Source organism: Cuculus canorus, chromosome 1 (assembly GCF_017976375.1).
Source record: "Cuculus canorus isolate bCucCan1 chromosome 1, bCucCan1.pri, whole genome shotgun sequence".
NCBI classification, from domain to species: Eukaryota; Metazoa; Chordata; class Aves; order Cuculiformes; family Cuculidae; genus Cuculus; species Cuculus canorus.
Window position 1 is genome coordinate 42608126 of NC_071401.1, and position 19726 is coordinate 42627851.

General features: G+C 41.2%; 1 protein-coding gene across 5 annotated transcripts in view; it reads right to left on the minus strand.

Annotated features, from left to right (window-relative positions):
- Positions 1 to 716: 716 nt before the first annotated feature.
- KLF12 (KLF transcription factor 12) overlaps positions 717 to 19726 on the minus strand; it is a 243007-nt gene continuing 223997 nt past the window's right edge. For all 5 annotated transcript variants that reach the window (XM_054062957.1, XM_054062941.1, XM_054062948.1 and 2 more), the window contains one exon: positions 717 to 2955. In XM_054062957.1, the coding sequence (XP_053918932.1) occupies positions 2774 to 2955 (182 nt within the window). In that variant the 3' untranslated portion in view covers positions 717 to 2773. The remainder of the gene's footprint in view (positions 2956 to 19726) is intronic.

Consider the following 19726-nt stretch of genomic DNA (forward strand, 5'->3'; position numbering starts at 1 on the left):
ATGCTGAAATATAAGGCCTCTCAATTGCTCTTGGAGTTTTCCTCTGTCCATCAACTACAGGGAAGCGTAAAGAGGACACAGGTTTCTCCTGGTTATACTATGCCTTTTTGTATTACATTAGAGACTTTCCCTCACTGCTCATCTTGTACACTAACAGAATGACCTTAAGTTTCTGGTCAAATAAACTTAGTTCTCTATGGGAGAAAAAAATCACAGATTTTGAAAGGAATTCTGTATGCCATTGGTTCTTCAACTGAATTACTGCTGTTCAAGTAATTACTTGTTAAAATGTTCTTGGGTAGAAAAAATTTTGATCAATTGACTTCCATCTGATCTAACTTCTTTCCCTAGATGCTGAGAATGACAGATCTATTTAAGGGGAGAAAATTGGAGTACAAAAAAGACAGCCCTCAGATGTAATCTATGAACCATCTCACACACACCACTGACAACCATTTTTTTAAAAAACAGCAGTAACACTGCTGGTGAAAACCCAGTCCAGCTGCCCCACAATGCCTCATGACCTATCCAGGAGCCCTGATCCATCACAGCCAGACACTTAGCACCCCTGCTTCACTCTTGATTTGGAGCCAGATACCAAAACATTGCCAAATTTGATGGAAGTTGATTACCAGTGTGGTCAATTGGAATTGATAGAGGAGGTTTTCCCACAATGGCTGTGAATAATTTGCCTTGAGTTTCTCTGCTGACCAGAGCTTTAACAGTACTGAAGTTCTTCTTTCAGAGAGCTGATAAACTATCCGGTATCAGGGAACATTAAGAATGTATTTAAAGAACAGTCAAACTCAGGGGCCTGTGAATGCTGTTATAAAATATCCCAGTCATATTAATCCTCAATTAATTTCAGTTCTTTTCAGCATTTGTATGGGCAGTCTGTGCTGTTTTTTCTAAAAGATTACCTTGATATCAGAATCCCACCAAAATTACTATGGTTACTTCAGGGATCAGAAATTAATTCAGACTGTTCAAACATTTAAAAATGAACAAGTGGCATCACAAGTTTAATCAGTGCAATTCCTGGAACCAAATATTCATAATTAAATGATTGCAAAAGACCTTTATGTATACATCTTTCATCTCTAAGCTATAAAAATCTCAACACTTAAAAAATCTTGCCAAGTCTCCTCTTTATCAAATTTAGCTGAATAGGCAGATCCTTGTGAAGAAAGAAAACAGAAAAACACTAGTCCATTTGCATGAACAACTGATGACTAAGAGTTTCTCTCTTTCCTGCATAATTCAATTAATACAAATTGGTTCACAATTATAGGGCTGTATGGGAACGATCAAGAGTTTCCTTTTATTTAATCTGAAAAGGCTTGGATTGAAAATCCCAGCAGAGGCAGCCACTGGTACCCATATAATGGGCCATTTATATCGTACTAGACAGCTGGCAAAATCTTGTTATTCCCTAACTCCCAGGGAGAAACCTAATGTTTTGCAGAGCACCACTGCAGAACCATTTCTCCTTCCTACGTACAGTTCATCCACTGACTCCTCAACAATCAGCTCCTTCCTTTATCTTTCTTGCTTTCCAGACACAAGTATTATGTTGAAGGAAGTAAAAGTACTTAACTGTTGTACCTAGCAGGTCAGTGAAACCATCAGAAAGATGAACGTAAATGATCTTACGTGCTATTTTACATACACTCCAATCTTGGTGTGGAGTAAATTATTGTCTCGAGAGCCATTTTACTCATTATTGCTTTTTTTTCTGCAATAGCTGTTTCTTCTGTTTTGTTGTTACATTCAATTCCATTTCCTGAACGGCTACACCATTAACCTTGGTACCAGCAAGTATAAGATCAGACTATTTCCTTGTGTTCAAATAATGGTCGAGGGCAAGAGGATACCTGCACAAAAGAAAACTTGATATCAAGAATGGAGTAGTAGTTTTTAGGTGATCTCTTTCTATACAAATCAGAAAACAGTTCTAAATAAGTCCATGGTAAAATGCAGATACTTAATATTGTACTTACAGCAGAAATGCTGCTGCCCCTTGTTTATTTTACGAACTTCAACAACAACAAAAAAAAAAAAAAAAGAAAAGAAAGGACAAAAAAGAAAAGATAAAGGAAAAAAGTTAAATGGCTGGTGTCCTTTAGGGCATAATGACAAATTGTGGTACAATATTAAAATGCCACCACTGTTATTGCGAAAGTCTGCTCCGGCAACTCTCCAGCTCCGATAGTGGGACCTCTCCAGCGGAATCTTCTTGCCTACTCACACGCAGCCTGTCTGCAGCACAGCTCGGGTGTAATGCTGACACTGGCCAGATGGTCTTCAAAACAAGAGGAAAAGATGGGATAATAAAGGTCTAGCGGTCTTGCTCTCATCATCATTATCATCATCGGTTTGTTGTATCTAATCCTCCAATCATCAGTGATTTTTCAGGAACCAAATGTCCGACAGCTGAGAAAACATACAAGCTATAAACATTTTTTTGTCAAAGGATGCAGCATGTAGAATAATGCCCATTCCTGTAGCATTTCGGCTGCTATTTCCCAGGTGATTGTGATGACACTTTCAGGGGATAGCCATGCTGAGGGGCACATGGGGCTAACCAGATGGTGAGGAGAAGAGTGGCACTTCTTTTCCTGCTTTAGTTTTAATTTCTGTTATTATTTTTTTTGTTACAGACATTAGGGAAAGCCCTGCCTGTTAACACTGTAGAGGGATTCAGCCCCGCTGAATTCACTCCAGGTAGTTAAGAGACCCAGCTCTTAAACTCGGCTGGAACAGGTAATGTTTCTCAAACCAGCATGTGCCTGCGGCGGTGGAGCGCCAAGTGATCTGAGCGGGAAAAGCTGCGGTCACAGTCTGCACACTTGAATGGCTTCACTCCTGTGTGCTTGCGGTAATGCCTCGTCAGTTCGTCGGAGCGAGCAAACTTCCAGGTGCAGCCTTCCCAGGTACATTTGTAGGGTTTTTCTCCTGGGAGAGACAAAAGAAAGAGGGGAGGGGGGGAAAAAACAGATGGTGACTTTTCCCTTGTTGCTCTTAATCCCCACAACCTCCTCTGCACACTTCCCATGAACAGCCGCTCCTGAGGGGTTGCTTCAGGCCAAATTACACAATTGTGAGGTACCAAATCTGCTGAATATAAGGAAAGGGCCTTGAGATTTATCATCACTGTGGCATTCACATGACTAAGAAAATCAACAGGATTAAGGCAACAATACAGATCCTACCTTGCAGGGGTGATGTAGGGATTAACATCAGGACAAAGGGCTGTGTAATTATTCTTATGATTACTATTAAGAGTTTGCTACCTTCATCTTGTTAGGCTACACTTTCTCCCAAAATGGTCGTATTACCCGATATTTCAGCACTTTATCACAGATTGCTGCAGACTTCTGATTTTCAGGAAGTTATGAAGGTTTCTGATTGCTTGTGTAAACAACACTGTGGGACACTTGTTAGCAAGCCAGTAAAAATGAACTATGATTTAAAATTCAACAAAAAATATCAAAATGTTCTTTTTATTTATGGCACTTACGTTCAGAAAAATTATTTTTGCAAGATGTTAGCAGGAGAGGTGTACAAACTTTAGATGTACTCAGTCATGGACTTGCACAATGATATTGATAAATACCCGTTTACTTCAATGAAAGCAGACTTGGGCTAAGTGTAGATTTTTGGTAAATCCCACCTTCTGCTTTTTATTTCAAGGTAAGCATGAGGCATGCCCCACGTTTTGTGTTGTACCATGTCAAAGGAGTAGATTAAAACAATAGATTTGGATTTTGTGCTCTCATAAAGCAAACTGTTACAAAACCCTATTTCTGCCTTGTTTGTAGGCTATACTTACTTGTGATTTCTACCACCAGCTCTCACTGTCTACAAGTTCAATGCTTTTGGCAGTTACCTTGATCCCACAGTCAACCATGCATCAAAACTGAGGAAGAGAAACTGTGTGAAGTCCATCTGTATCTTCTTTTGGTGTGTCGAAAGTGATTTTTTACCTTCCCTTCTGAAACCAGCTAATCACAACCAGGACAACAGAAGAGCATGTCTGCAAGAACTGTTTCCTTTGTCAGGCATAATCACTCCTCAGTTATTTATTATCTCTTATGAATCATGCGCAGCTTGCAAGAAACTATTTCCATTACATGAACCAGTGACGCAACACTTGCTTTGTCGTATGCAGCACCTCCCTCCATGCATTTCTTCAAAAGTCAATAAAAGCTTTGCTGAGAGCCCTTGGTTTCAAAAGAAAATTCCTGACTACAAATATCATCACAAAGTTCAAACAGCCCTGAAAAGTCCAGCTGAAATGGCTATAACTGCCTCTGTAAGGAAATTGGATGCTGTACAGGCATGTCAGCAGGGCTGTCAGCAACATTTGAGCTCCTTGGGTTGGTACCTTCTGTGCACCATCTGTCCTGTGCTGCAGTTTTGATGTTGGATGAGGGTGGGAAACAGTTGCTGCAAGGAGAACCCAGCAATCCAGGCTCCGAGGTGAACACAGTCCATAGCTGCACAAACAGCAACTTAGCCTAGATAACTTTGCAGCCCTCAGTCTAGCATAAAGTGCCAAACAGCACTCGTTGCCCCTAGGCTGCCACAGCACAGGCAGCTGCAGTGAGCTGGATGGCCACAAGCTACACAGCAGATGGCAGGTTGCACGCTCTTGACGATGACAAAGCGCTACAAAATGTGTCCAGATTGACCACCAAACTGTCTTACATATCCTTGCCACAAACAGTTGGTACGGAGCACTGGACAAATATAGCGGTCTCCCCATTTGACCTGACAGGTCTATCCTAACTGTCTGGTTACATCACATCATCTCGAAGTGAAGAACTTGTCCTGTCCATACTCAATGCACTTTAAAACTCTTTTTGTTTAGATTCCAGACACTATCCCAGTTGGTTTCTTTGACCATAGAGACTTACAGAGAAAAACAAGGTATTTCCTAAGCTTTGATTCCTTATTTAAAAGCATCTGAAATTCTACGTCTCTCCCTGCTGTAAGATCCTTCCCTTGCAATGAGGTCTTTGGTACACAAATCTCTGCTCTTCTTTCCCTTGGCAGAAGAAAAATGAGGAACCCAATGCAGTGAGGTATGGTTGGTAAAAGAGAAATACCAGAAATAGTTTGTTCATCCATTAAAACAGTATGATTTGGGGTAAGAAATGAAAGTCAACTGAAGAAAGGATGTGAGCGTGCGTCATTCAGCTGGAGTTCCCAGGTGTTGCTTACAAGCCCACTCCTCCAGAGTCCTGCTCACCCAGCCCCTGTAGAGCTATGTGAAAGAGACAGGACTGACCACATTTCTCTCAACTTATTCACACCACTGAAGGAAAATCGCTCTTTCAAGTTCAACCTAAGAGGACCTTCTTTATTATCTATTAAATATATGCATATAGCATAAGAAGGAGAAAACCAGGCAAAGTAGCATTACTCTGAAGATATTCACTCACATGCACTTTAAAAATGCCATCATAAAGAAAAATGTGAAAGATATGATTCTTCATTAAGATCAATCAGAAACATTTTACACAAATCTAATATCTAGGGTAAGGGTAATATCACTTTTCTGTTAAAGTGGATAGATCTGTGGATAGACAGATGCAATTCTTATACTTCCTTATACATCCCAGACATGAAGAGTGATCACTGAATCCCTAAGAACCACGGTAAAAAAATGGAAGATCCAGGAGTTCAAAGCATGGAGAAAGGACCAACAAGAGCAGCATTACTAGAGGATGGAAGCCAGTGTCAGATATCACACACCAGCTTTGGCTGATGAGCTTGGGCACTCACAGCTGAAATTCTCAGAACAATCAACAGGGAGAAGCAGGACCTCAGCAGGGCAACCCAGAAAGCTGTGAGTGACAAGGTGGACAAACCAAGTTCATTAAATGGAGGAAACTAGCCCCAGTGCTTATATATATATATATATAGCCATCTCAAAAGGAGATTGCAGCAGAGTTGAAGTCAAATACTCAGCCACTTTGACTCCGATACTTCTCCCTCTCTGCAAGCACTTGAGCTTAAGTGTATAAGAAACTCTCGGGTTCAAAGTGTGGGCATGTTTCGGCTCCTTCAATGGCTCGGCAGCTGCTGCAGCACACCCCCTAGATTTACTGTCATGCACTAAGGCCTCAAGTTCTCATCCAGCGATAAGGACCAAGAGCAGGTGGTGTGAGTACTTGGCACTAGCGAGGCTGCACCTCAAATACTAGGTTCAGTTTTGGGCCCCTCAGTACAAGAAGGATATTGAGCTGCTGAAGTGTGTCCAGAGGAGGACAACAAAGCTGGTGAAAAGTCTAGAGCACAAGTCTTATGAGGAGTGACTAAGGGTACTGGAGATGTTTAGCTTGGAGAAGAAGAGACTTAGAGGAGACCTTATTGCTCTCTGGAGCTACATGAAAGGAGGTTTTAGTGATGTGGGTGCTGGTCTCTTTTCCTAAGTAACAAGTGATAGGATGAGAGGAAATGGCCTCCAGTTGCACCGGGGGAGGTTTAGATTGGATAGTAGGAAATATTTATCTACTAAAAGATCGGTGAAACATTGGAAAAGGCCACCCAGGGAAGTGGTGGAGTCTCCATCCCTGGAGGCATTTAAAAAGTGTGTAGACATGGCACTTTGGGACATGGTTTAGTAAGCATGGAGGTGTTGCGTTGGATTTAACGATCTTAGAGGTCTTTTCCAACCTTAATGATTCTACGAGTCTTGCCCAGGATAATGGAAACATGGGAATGAAGAAGATGGAATGAGAAAAAAAGAACTGGAAAAACCTAAAGCCCTATTAGTTAGTTCAATCTTCTGAATCTGTAGGGTTTTGGACTTAAGAGAAGCTACCACTGAAAAATAAAAGCCTGAAGCTGTGAACATTTTCACGGGAGCTGACCTTCTACTTTTGCATCTGTCTTCAACTTATCTATTGCTTTGTCCCAAAACCTGACAAAAAGATCCCCAAGACAGAGAAATAGTATTCTGATACTATTCTACAGCTTTGTCTTGCAATGCATGGACAATGAAAGGTATGACATCACAGGCATTTACATGGATCAAGAGTGATGCTGGAGCATGAAAAAGTTCTTCAAGACAGTCCTCTATAGAAAATGAGTATTTTTATTGTCTGGAAAAATTAATTACGAAGATTTAATGGTATGATGCAAGGAACTACTCATTTTTTAATCTTCTGTTAACAAAACATCTCTTTCTAAGAGCCCTCCAAACTCTTGCCTTTTGTAGTCCAGATGCCACAATCCAAATTAATTTAATTACTTTACTATATTATTTTTCCTACCCTACCATGACTCCTCTCACTTAAGCACTTAAGAACATAGTTACAATGGTTACTCATTAAATCTCCCTAAATTCAAACAAATAATGAATTAATAATGCTGAACAATGACCACTGTTCAGCCAATCCTTCCAAAATTTCCCACACTTCCCACAATCCAACATCTGTCTTCCCAGATCCTTATTCATGTACTCAATCACTCGGAAGATTTTTCAGCCACAGAAATAAATCTCTCTCAAACTTTTACTTTACAATCCGATGACATTCACATATTCCTTAAAAAAACCCCTATGTGGGTACCAGCAGACCATGCCATGTAACAGATGAAGGCATTAGGGTCTGTTCTACCCAAGGCAGAACTTCCCATGTGGTATGTTCTTTGGCAGTCGCCCTCTGCCCCCCTAAGCTGGTATTATGGTATTTGATGTCAGATGCTTCAGAGACAGGCACCATAAAAACACCATGTAGTTATGGGTTATTCTGCCAGTGGGGAAACTGCTCTGGAGCTTCAGGAAACAGAGCCAGGGTTACATTCCCTAGACAAGGAACTTTATTTGCTGCAATTGCAGATGCCCTGTGTACTCCCTGCACACTTGCACCTCCTTTCATTTGTATATTATTTCAGCTTCATTTATTTATCAGTTTAGCAAGCTCATTAAGTAACGATGAGGTAACGCCATCTACTACCAGGACAGAAAGCATTCCAGTGATCAAGTTCTAAACCAATTTCTTTCTCTGGCATAAACTTGCCTCTCTCTCTGGTATTACGGGTGAACGCTATGTCCCTTCTTACTTGTGTTCTCTGCATTCCTGTCTACCCAATTTTTCTGCACATGTAATTCTCACCACGACTTCAGGTTACTGCATCACTTCTCTGTAGCCCCTTCCTGCAACAGTACTCTGCATTTTGAACTACTTTTTTCAAATAAGACTCTACTAGAAAATACACATCAGGGACTGCTCAGGGGTACAGGCTTAGTCCCCTAGTCAGTTTTTTTTTCTAAATTTAAGCTTTTATCACCCTGTAAAAGACTCACAAGCTCAAATTCCACTTTTGAGAAGGACAAAGTTAGAATAGAACTTGGAATCAAAGCTTGGTTTATAGTTTCCAAACTGGGAGGGTGGGAGCATAGGGGAGATGCTGTCCCTCACTCCCTTCATGAAATACAATGGTTTTGATTCAAACAGCAGTTTAACAGGTGGCACCTCCCCAGCCTTGCCATCTACAGTCACAATTTGATACACTCACCTTCTTCTGCTGTTACTCTTATAGGAGTATTCCTCACATAAAACCACAACGAGTTCCTAAGGACTTCGCCCATAACACAAAAACAAATAACGCTGCACACATGCCTCTGCCTGTGTTTGATGATGCTAAATTTTCTAACCCGAGCCAACAGATACACAACTTTGCAGGGTTGAGGACATCTCCTGGTGATTCTTGGTTTGGTTTCTGCTACAGGATTTTGTGATATATATATATATATATATATATATATATATATATATATATAAGGTGTAGCATTTACATCAGCTGGTTTCAGCTCCCACGTAAACACCAGAATCATCCTGAAACATATGGCACAGTCACACTGTACCCATACTGATAAGATTCTGGAAGGGGAAATATAAATTGAAAACCACAAGTGATGGCTAGTTAGATTTTGCATTTCTACTAAAAATAAGCAAATTGGGGCAGAATAAGAATCTTTTTACAGCAAAACCACTACCTAATAATAAGCAGCCTCAGGCACTCCCAAAGGAATAGGGCAGCTCAGCTTTTAGACACAGGGGAAAGGGAAAAATGGCAACCCTTATGTTTTGTGTGATACTTTTATTAGTATAATTACTTAATGAAAAAAACATCAGAGCACTTTCACAAGCGCCTTATAAAGCTTTTTTTTAAAAAATTAATCCTTCGTAAAAGTCTGTCTTCTTAATAGCGCAGTGTAATAAATATCGTGCCCATTCTGCAGGTAGGAAAACCAACACAGCGAGCATCAGCAACCTTCCCAAAACTGCAGAGAAAGCAAACAGCAATGCTATGACTCGCATATCAAGAACACCTTACTTTCTGTAATAAGACTACTAGATGTCAGTTTCATCCCTTTAAAAATTTGAAGTATTTTCAATCATTTTGATGCAAAAAATCCAATTCAATTATTTATATATTTTTCTAAAGGTCATTTGGAACCTCTGTTTCCAAGTTATTGATTCACTATATTTCTTTGATGAACATAGCAAATTTGACTTTTGTGTTTCAGTATTGTCAAAATATGCAAATCAAAGATCTTTCTGGGAAGAGATTAAAGTTTCGTATCAGTTGAGCAAGTCCGGGAAACAATTTCTATAAGCAGAACAGGAACATACTGTGCTGCCTGTGACACGTCTTGAAATTCAGGTTTTTTATTCCTTGTTGTCTGTGTGACTTAGGCAAAGCACAGGGACATGCCTTCTTCATGTGAAAGCTGGAAACAAAATGATTTCTTCAGTTCAAAAATGCAGTGACAACCTCCGCTCTAAAATAAGAGACAGAACTTTATCACACCTTTGGCAGCTCCTGAACCAATTATTTACAAGCTCCACTTCTGGTGATTCACGTGTGAGTCCTCTTCCCACATCACAACACACTATTATCTTTTCATTTCACTGCACTGCCAAGCTTGGGCTCTGTTTGCCATCCTGGCACATCTTCACATCAAGATGTCTCTGCAAGACCAGTACTAGTTCGGCAACCTTATCTCTTTCCTTCTCTGCTATCTCACATGCCCCGAGGTACACAGATGCCTCAGTTTGCCATCATTCTAACAAAAATGCCAGCAAAAAGAAAATCTTTGTGACCAGACTCACAAAACTGAATCCTCCATAATGTAAGAAGGCAAACTGATTACTTTACTCTCAGCTCTGTTCTGTTACCACATGCACAGGAGAGAAATGAAGAGGAGGAATCTAAGAAATCTCCCTTCCACATTTCCTCTTTCTGGGCTTCTGCACAGAGACTTTGTCCCATGACGGGACATGCCAAGTTCTGTGTGAGATACAAATGAATTAACGCTCTGGGACAAGGGTTAGTTACGTACAATGCCAAGGGCATTGATGATGTAAAATGATAAATCTTAACTCCTGTAAAAACAGAAGAAAATAAAATATTTGGAAATGTGAAAGGCCTCTTCCTGTGCACCTGAATCCAGGAACCAGACCAAATCTCAACAGTAGACGACAAATAGCATTTTATTACCCTTCCTGATAATTCTTCCTTGCATGATGTGGTACATAAATAAATATTTAAGTATGTCTTAAGTGTGTACATACACATTTATATATATATAAATATGTATATACGTAGAGAGATTGGAAGACGGCATGAAGTTTTCTCCTTCCCTCCAGCCACAGCTAATATATGGGACCATGACAGTTCCAGTGCTGTAGGGAAGGCTGAGATTTTACCTTTTACAACAGCCTTCATTCACAAACGTATTTGGAAAAGGTAATGTAACCGATCTGTACCTCCACCAGTGTCAGCTGCACAGACAGTGCCACCAGATCTGTACACTAACTTTCTTCAGCTGAGGCGCTGCAGGCCTGGGTTTTAGTTGGGTCTCTCAAAATGAAACACCTTTCCTTCACTTTGCTCCATAAGCACAAGGGAGATGCCAAATGAGTGACACTTCCCTTTCCATTTGCCTCCTACTCTGCTACTGTCACTCCTCCTAGGTGCTCCAGGGACTGCTCCTCCACATTCATCAAGAGCAATACTGATGTTTCTCAGGATAAAAGTTTAACCTTCCACTACCTGCAAAAAGCAGAACAACAAATAAGACACCCACTTACCCCCCCCCCCCAAATAAAAACAACAAAAAGGCTCCAAGGCATGAGCTTTGTCTCAGTTTTGCGCAACTGATGGGTTGTTGTTTTCACTGTGCTAGAAGTCAGACTCAAGAAGTGGCTGGGACCCTGGCGTGCTGGGCTGCCTGCAGAAAAAGACCATTAAAAATCCTACCACCTGTTTAAGTAAATGAGTTGTGAATGGAATTAAGACTTCCCAAATGAAAAGATATCAATTTTTATCACCATAAAAAAGCAGAATAAATATATATGACACTGAAGAAAATATTAACTGGAAAAAATACATACGAAAAGGTAAAAGATCATTAGAGTTAATGTGACCTGGATACCACTATGTTTCATATCCTATGTGGAGAAAACACTGAAGTACAGAAAATAATCCCTCGTCCGACACAGGTGTCATCTGACTTTTTTTCATTTCCCAGGAAACACAAAGTTTTTGTAGTTTCCCCAGTTTACTGTCTACTTATTTGTAAAAAGCGAAGATTGAAAACATTAGTTTTCAGGTTCTTATTTCCTTTTAGCCACGGAAAAAAGAAAAAACATAAAAGAAAACCTGGATAAAACTTTAAATTTTGTAAAGCTTACTTGCAGTTTTGAGCATGCTCTGAACAAAGGCTGCCCTGAAAGGGACAGAGCAGGCACAAGCAACTCTAGACACACTTCCCAAAAGACACAGGGTATCATAAGTAATGGGCATTTTCAGTAACAAGCTGCTATCCCATTCCCTGTCGCAGACCTAGTGGGCTGCAAGAGTTAATCTCCTTGGAAAGCCTGTACCGTGCATTTACTCCTCCAGGTCTCAGCACAACATCTGGGAAAGCGTTTTGGAGGGAATGGGAGTAGAGAGGTCTTTCTCGCCTTCATGCCACTGCAGGGCTACACATGGTAGACCACAATCATGCTTGAGACCTTAGATGAACTGCAGTTCTTTGGAGGTAGAATATTAAGTACTAAATGTCTACTTAGAGAAAATTCTATTCTGCATAATGAAATCATCATTATTCCCTCGTGCCACACACAGACAAAACACATATGCACCCCATATTTACAAAGTCAAGGGGCACTGTTGCAAATATTTTTCATAACCTAGAGACTGAAAGCAATCACAGGCACAATTAGACTTGCTTTCTCATCAAAGTGCCTTGGAATAACCACGTGGGCGCTCTTCCATATCGGCACAGCATCAGACCTACAATGCAGAGGAATTACTCCCCGTGTGTAAGGTGAATTCAAGGCTCTCAAAGTGCGCCAGAAATGAAATCATTTAACTTTCCACACAGCGGCTATTGGAAGAGAACTGGATGTACAAGCTCCTTGTGGTATGGACACCTGCCCGTAAGTAGTTGGACTCAGACTACTCCACTAAATCCAGAGGTTCCCCCTTCTGAACATCACCTTACTGGGCTGTGGTGGCACTGGTGAGCCTGCCTTTATACCCTGGTACATATTGTACCAGCAGGCACGGGCTTTTGTATATATTTTTGTCCTGGGAAGGACAATTTGGGAAGAGGCTGAGGCTTTAGCAGTCTCAATTATTAAATAATCTTGTTTATCTTCTGAATAGAAACTGTATGAATAAAGAGCAGAAAACCTAAAAGTGAAAACTTCCACGAAATATACTGGTTTCCACATTGGAAAACTCTACTGTTTATTGTAACTGGCAGTAAATTTCAAACACTAAAAGAAAGTATTTCTTAAAAAATAAAAGCATCACTCAATACAAATAGAACCTCCTATTTTTATTTAAAGCAAATTAATTTTTAAATTGGATTTGTTTACTTCAGTTACCAGTTTCTGCAACAGCATGTGAACCTGCTGTTGCAGTTTTTTTCACCCAACAGATTTAACTGGAGAAGGGAGAGCTTTGAGATATGGGCCTAGGGATCACGTAGGAAAAAGAAAAAAAACTGGGCTTTTGAAGAGTGAGTCTGGAGGGCAGGTGACAAAGAGTTGTTAATTTTAAAGAAGACCAAAAAGCTACACAGTTCAAGTCAAACTCAGAAGGATTATTTTAAAAATATTCCTTCCTCCTAATATTTGCCTAAAGAAGGGATTACAAACCTGAAAATATCTCTTTGGAACTTATAGCTAGCAAAAGGCATTAAACAGACCTTAAGAAAACAACAGGTAATGAATGGGGTTTCAAAACTTACAGAGCAAAAATAACTTTTTTGGTGCCTCCAAATTCTTAAGTCTGCTCTAAAACTGCTCAAAGGAAAATGTGAACAAAGAGTAATGACAGGGGCTCTTTCATATGAAAATAATATATGGAGCAACAGTGAGTGAGAGGAATGCAATGTTTGAAAAAGCACAGACTAAATAAAACACCCATGTACTCACTAGCCCTCTCTCTTCTAGCGTAATGACTCTACAGCTATAAAGGAACATTTTGGGGAGGAAATGCTGTCATTTACTCAGGTACAAAAACACATTACTGAGATGTTTACTGTCTCCATGTAACGCTGCTGAAGACCCCCTGACACTGACAAATAGGCTTCATTACATCTGTGGCAAAGGTATTTGCTCTCATCTCTCTGGAATCATACAGGCTTGATCAAGGACAAAGCACCAAACACTAAAAAATTCATTTGGCCTGGGGGCTGTATTCAGCCTGCCTAACAAAGCAGCCGCATCTTCTGCAGCACTAGCACAAAGAAAGGTGATCAGGACCCAGTGCCAGCTAGGAATTATGGATGAAAACCTATACTCAGTACCTGAGCCCCATACACAGTGCTCTGGTTACAGCTCTTGTCCTCCTCCACCACTCTGAGGCAGAAGCAAAGCCACAGCTGTGGCTATATGATGCCCATCACGAAACCCATTCCCACTTCATGCCAGCTGGAAAGTCTTAGGCTTTTGCTGCCATTGACTCTAGAGAGCCACTCTGCCACATTCCTCCAGAAATCTGTAACTAGTGACTGAAATCAGGTTGCACAGAAATACAGAATGCTGATTACTCCTACAACAAAAGAAAATCATATGGACCTGAAAGACAAGGAGCAATTTCTTCTGTAATGGGATCTTAAAGACCATCCAGTTCCAGCCTCCTTGCCATGGGAAAGGGCTCCTTCCACTGGACCAGGTTGCTCAAAGCCTCACTCAACCTGAGCTTGAACACCTCCAGTGACGGGGCATCCAGCACTTCTCCGGGCAACCTGTGCCAGCACCCCACCACACTCAAAAATATCTTCCTAATATCTAACCTAAATCTCCCTTCTTTCAGCTTAAAACCCTTGCCCTTCATCCTATCCTTATCACTACACTCCCTAATAAAGAGGACCTCCCCAATCCTCCTGTAGGCCACAGACATCAGACATCGTAGAACTATGTCCCACATAATCTTAAAGCAGGCAACTTCTTTCTTAATTACTAACTTCTTCTGGATTATTCACACTATATTTTAAACTCCTTAGGCTTCTCCACATGGTAAGAGGGTAGCCACAATGAGCTACAACCGGATGTAGCTGTGAGCAGCTTTAGATGTAAAATTCAAGACAAATCAAATTTCCCTTTTAATGCCTATGTAGTTGGTTGGATTTCACAGGCCCCATGCTAGGCACCGCTTTCAGACACATTCACACCACCAAGGGTACTCTGTATACTTGGGAAAAGGGGAAGAGCTTTAAATCTCCTGCACTTGCATTATATATTATACAAATCCTGTCTGACCAAGTTGGTGGCTTGCTATGATGGGGTGACCGCAGCAGTGGACATGGATAAACTGATGGATGTGATCTATCTAGACTTCTGTAAAGCCTTTGACATAGTCCCACACAACACCCTTCTCTCTAAATTGGAGAGATATGGATTTGATGGGTGGACAGTAAAGTAGATAAGAAACTGTTTGGATGGCCGTATTCAGACAGTAGTGGTCAGTGGCTCAAAGTCCAGATGGAGATCAGTGACAAGTGGTGTCTCTCAGGGGTCTGTACTGGGACCAGTGCTGTTTAATATCTTTGTCAATGATATTGACAGCGAGATTGAGTGCACCGTCAGCAAGTTTGTGGATGACACCAAGCTGACTGGTGTAGTTGCCACACTGAAAGGACGGGATGTCATGGAGAGGATCCTGGACAGACTGGAGAAATGGGCCTGTGAGAACTTCATGAGGTTCAACAAGGCCAAGTGCAAAGTCCTGTACCTGAGTCGGGGCAATCCCCATTTTCAGTACACAATGGGGGATGACGTGCTTGAGAGCAGCCCTGCAGAGAAGGACATGGGGGTGCTGGTTGATGAGAAGCTCGACATGAGCCGGCAATGTGCACTTGCAGCCCAGAAGGCCAACAGTATCCTGGGCTGCATCAAAAGAAGCGTGGCCAGCAGGTCGAGGGAACTGATTCTGCCCCTCTGTTCTTCTCTTGTGAGACCTCATCTGGAATACTGTGTCCAGTTCTGGAATCCTCAACATAAGGAGGACATGGAGCTGTTGCAACGGGTCTAGAGGAGGGCTACAAAGATGATCGGAGGGCTGGAGCACCTTCCATACTATGACAGGCTGAGAGAGTCGGGCTTGTTCAGCCTGAAAAAGAGGAGGCTCAGAGGAGATCTTATTAGCGACTTTCCAGTACCTGAAGGGGGTCTACAGGAAAGGTGGAGAGGGGCTATTCATAAAGGCTTGTGGGGATAGGACCAGGGGCAATGGGTATAAACTGGAGAGGGGCAGATTTAGACTGGACATTAGGAAGAATTTCTTCACCATGAGAGTGATGAAACACTGGCACAGGTTGCCCAAGGAGATTGTGGCTGCCCCATCCCTGGAGGTGTTCAAGGCCAGGTTAGATGGGGCCTTGGGCAGCCTGATCTAGTGGGAGGTGTCCCTCCCCATGGCAGGGCGGTTGGAACTAGATTATCTTTAAGGTCCCTTCCAACCCTAACTATACTATGATACTATGTTTTAAAATTTTCTGTTCGTTATCAGCACCCCTAGCGGAAAGCATAATTTGCCTCTTTAATTTACATAATATGTCTCAAATTTACACGTTCTCCCTATTTAAGAGGAGACAGATGATGTCTATGAAAACTGGATCATGATATGCAAATTTAGCTTTGGTAGAAACTGGACTGTGATTCAGATTAAATCAGAATATTGCACACTAGGATTTGCAGACTAAGTAGCCTGTGGATGAAGAGTGAAAGTAGCTTTTAGCCATGTGGTCGTCGAGTGGGACAGTTTGTCGGTGACCAAGTGACATACATTCCCTGGGACATGGCCCAGGGGCCGTGCTTTTCATTATCAGGCAAGTGAAATCAGTACAAATAAAAAAGGGTTTGTGTGTTTTTCGTATGATCCCTGTTATCTATCTATAAGGTGTTTTCACTTTCTAACATCTCCTTTCTACTGTTACAACAACCAGCCCAAAGGGTCCCGGGTGTTTGTTCTTGTTTCCCTCCTTTTCTCTCTCTAAAACAGACTCCCTGTCCTCTCATCTTTCCATATACACCCTTTATCTACAACTATTACGCTGACTGAAGCTATAATGACATGTTTTATTTCACCAGAGACTTTACTGCTTTGCGTATGACCTCATAATTGGCGTGATCGTAAGGCTTTTCCCTGCTGCCTTCGCAATATCCAGCTTAGGAACCTATTTTCATTATAGTAACAGAAGGCTGAAAAATAATCACAGAATCACGGCATCATAGAAATGTTTGCGTCGAAGGCACCTTAAAGATCATTCTGTTCCAGCCCCCTGCCACGGGCAGGGACACCGACCACTGGATCACGTTGCTCAAAGTCTCATCTTTCAACCTGGCCTTGAACATCTCCAAGGATGAAGCATCCACAACTTCTCTGGGCAACCTGTGCCAGAGTCTTACCACCCTCACAGCTAAAAATTTCTTCCTAATATCTAATCTAAATCTACACTCACATGACAAGAGAAGAAAAAAATGTAAAATAAATAAATGCCAAAAAGAAAATCTAAAAAAAAATAAATAAAATCTAAAATAAACCTACCCTCACATGACAAGTCAGGTGAAATTTTGCAGGGAAATCACAAACATTTTTCACTACTTTGCAGCTTTCCATTGACATTTCTGAAATGTCCAGCCAACTAGAGAGGACGTAAAGATGTATGTTCTTGATTTTATAGCGTGAAAATATCTGCCTGCTTTTTTGCCCAAGTAATGAAATTGTTTTGTGCGTTTTACAGTTTTCACCGACCCAGAATTTCCAGTTTCACCAACTTCAAAGATCAGTTGTTAAAGTCCAGTTTCTATAACCCATGTAAGTCTCTCAACATACGCATGATTTAACTCTTTGATTTACATAAAACATATCAGATTTTCGTCCTCTGTCTTCAGAGTGAAGAGAGCTGTAGAACTTTCACAAACCAGGGCTAGTAGAAAAGGAAATAGCAATTCATTATAATAAATTTAAACACTTTTAGAATGAAATTTTGATGGGGAAAAAAACCCACAGTGGAAGCAACCAGTATAACTTCATCTGCAATGCTCAGCTGTCCTACTGGAAGTGTCAGTGGTAACTTTAGCACTGCCTAAAAGGTCTGAAATAGCCATCACATATCCTAAAATCACGCTATGGTTGTTTCTTTCTCCATCTCCAAAGCAAAAGCAACAAACTGAAGAAGGTGAGTCCCACTGGGGCTCCATGAGCACAGACCTCACAGGGAACAGGAGAAACAGCTCTCCACACTTGCTGGGCTGACATCAGCACCTAAGCCAAGCATAGTGCAGACACAGGCAGACTGGGAACGCAACACAGAGCTACTGGTTTTCACAACTTTGAAGATTACTCATTTGCAGAGTCACATATTAGTAATTTTCTTTAAGTTCACTGAAGCAGAAACTAATTCAACAGAACTCCGGTAAGCCAATTTCTCACAGTTTCTCCTTGCAGAAAGAGTTGATAAACTTGAACTGTGAGATTGCCTGCTAGCCCCGAAGGCTCTCCATCACACCCGAAACCTCTTGATAACTTTATCTGACAGTTTGGCAAAACAACAACAAGGAGCTGATACTAGAAAGAGAAATTTAATACCAGGGCTTGAGATTTATGAAATGCTCTACCTATTACAGGTTTCACTTGCAGTTCTTTAGTTGGAGAGACAATGTGCAATTCAAGCTCGCCCCCCAGTGGACTCCATGCCCACACCAGTACACTCCGTTTTGAGGACACTGGTGAGAAGTATCGGAGAGCTAGCTGATATCATTCTTAAACTAGGAATGACTCAAAGAGAATTAAATGCAACTGTTTCTGTCTATAATATTTTGTTTCTGTTTTTAATTACAATTAAAAGAAGTATATCTTCCAACCAACAAAGTTGTTCATCCTGTCAAAATACTGCATTGTTTTTCTTCCAGTGGCTGCATGACTGCAAATTACTTAGTGGCTATGCATACACAGTAAATAAAAAAAAAAAAAAAAAAACATCGTTCTGAAACACATCCTGCTTAGGTAAACAACTGTCAGTAAGATCAGCCTGTCTAAATAAAACAGTCCAGATTATGCAATGCTGAGTTTCTGTGATCTTTCCTCAGAAAGTTTCCTACTGAAACTTGCTCACCCTTGCGTGCATAGCTGTCATAGTTCATTTATACTTACCCAAAACTGCACACTAATTACTCTGGGTCATATGTGAATAATTAACTTCTTTTGCCTGAAGCAAAAGCAAAGGCCAAGATAAAAAAATGTAAAATGAGATTAATACACAGAGTACGCTCATGGCCAATGCTACACGAAGCCTGAATATACCAACTTCTTACCAAGACCTGAGAAGTGTTCACTAAAATACTTTAATTTTAACAGCACAATACAGATTTTCTCACTGGATCCAGTGGCTAGAAGCATTCCTGCACCTGAGAAGGTGCTCACCTTCTCTCTAGACTATACTTTACTTCTTACATTGTAGTAGGTATGAAGACACGATAATGTAAAACAGTTAGGAGCTGACCACTTAATGAGGGTTTTGGATTTGATGTTATTTTTCTTTTCTCCCTGAAGGAATAAACCAACATCCAACATGACTGCAAAATAACTTCAGGCAGCTGCCTTTGGGAGTGGGGAATCATTTCAGTCAGCTAATAGGTAGGTATCTGGGCTTCCTTTGTTTTCATCAGTGAAAGAGAAACACCTTCTCAAGCCAGTCCCTGGACCTACCTGAAGAGAGAATAACGTGCCCCAGAGGTGCCAATCCCTCTTCCCTAGCTGCCCAGAGATCCCAGACAGATAGCACAGCCTAGACACCCAGCTGCCAGGGAATCAAGGCTGAGGAGATGGATCCTATGATTACAACAGGTACAGAGACTCCCTTCATGTTGCTGCAGAGTTACAGCTGCAAAAGCTGCAATTACTGACAACATTTTGAGCCCTCCCTGCCTAGTTTTGAGCATCCTAAGTGCACAGCCTGAGATTCAGTGGTGCAGACTATCTAACACTGATTTGGGTGCGTCACCCACAAGCACTGATCTGCGATGAGATCACTAATGAATGTGATACTCATTCAATGTGATACATCATGTGATACCATGTCATAAAATGACATGGCAGAGAAGAGGTTTTTTGTATTTCTGGGCTAACTTAGGTGTGATGTTTCTGAGGTTGTTCACATCTAGCTTTGTAGCTCAGCTCCTTACAC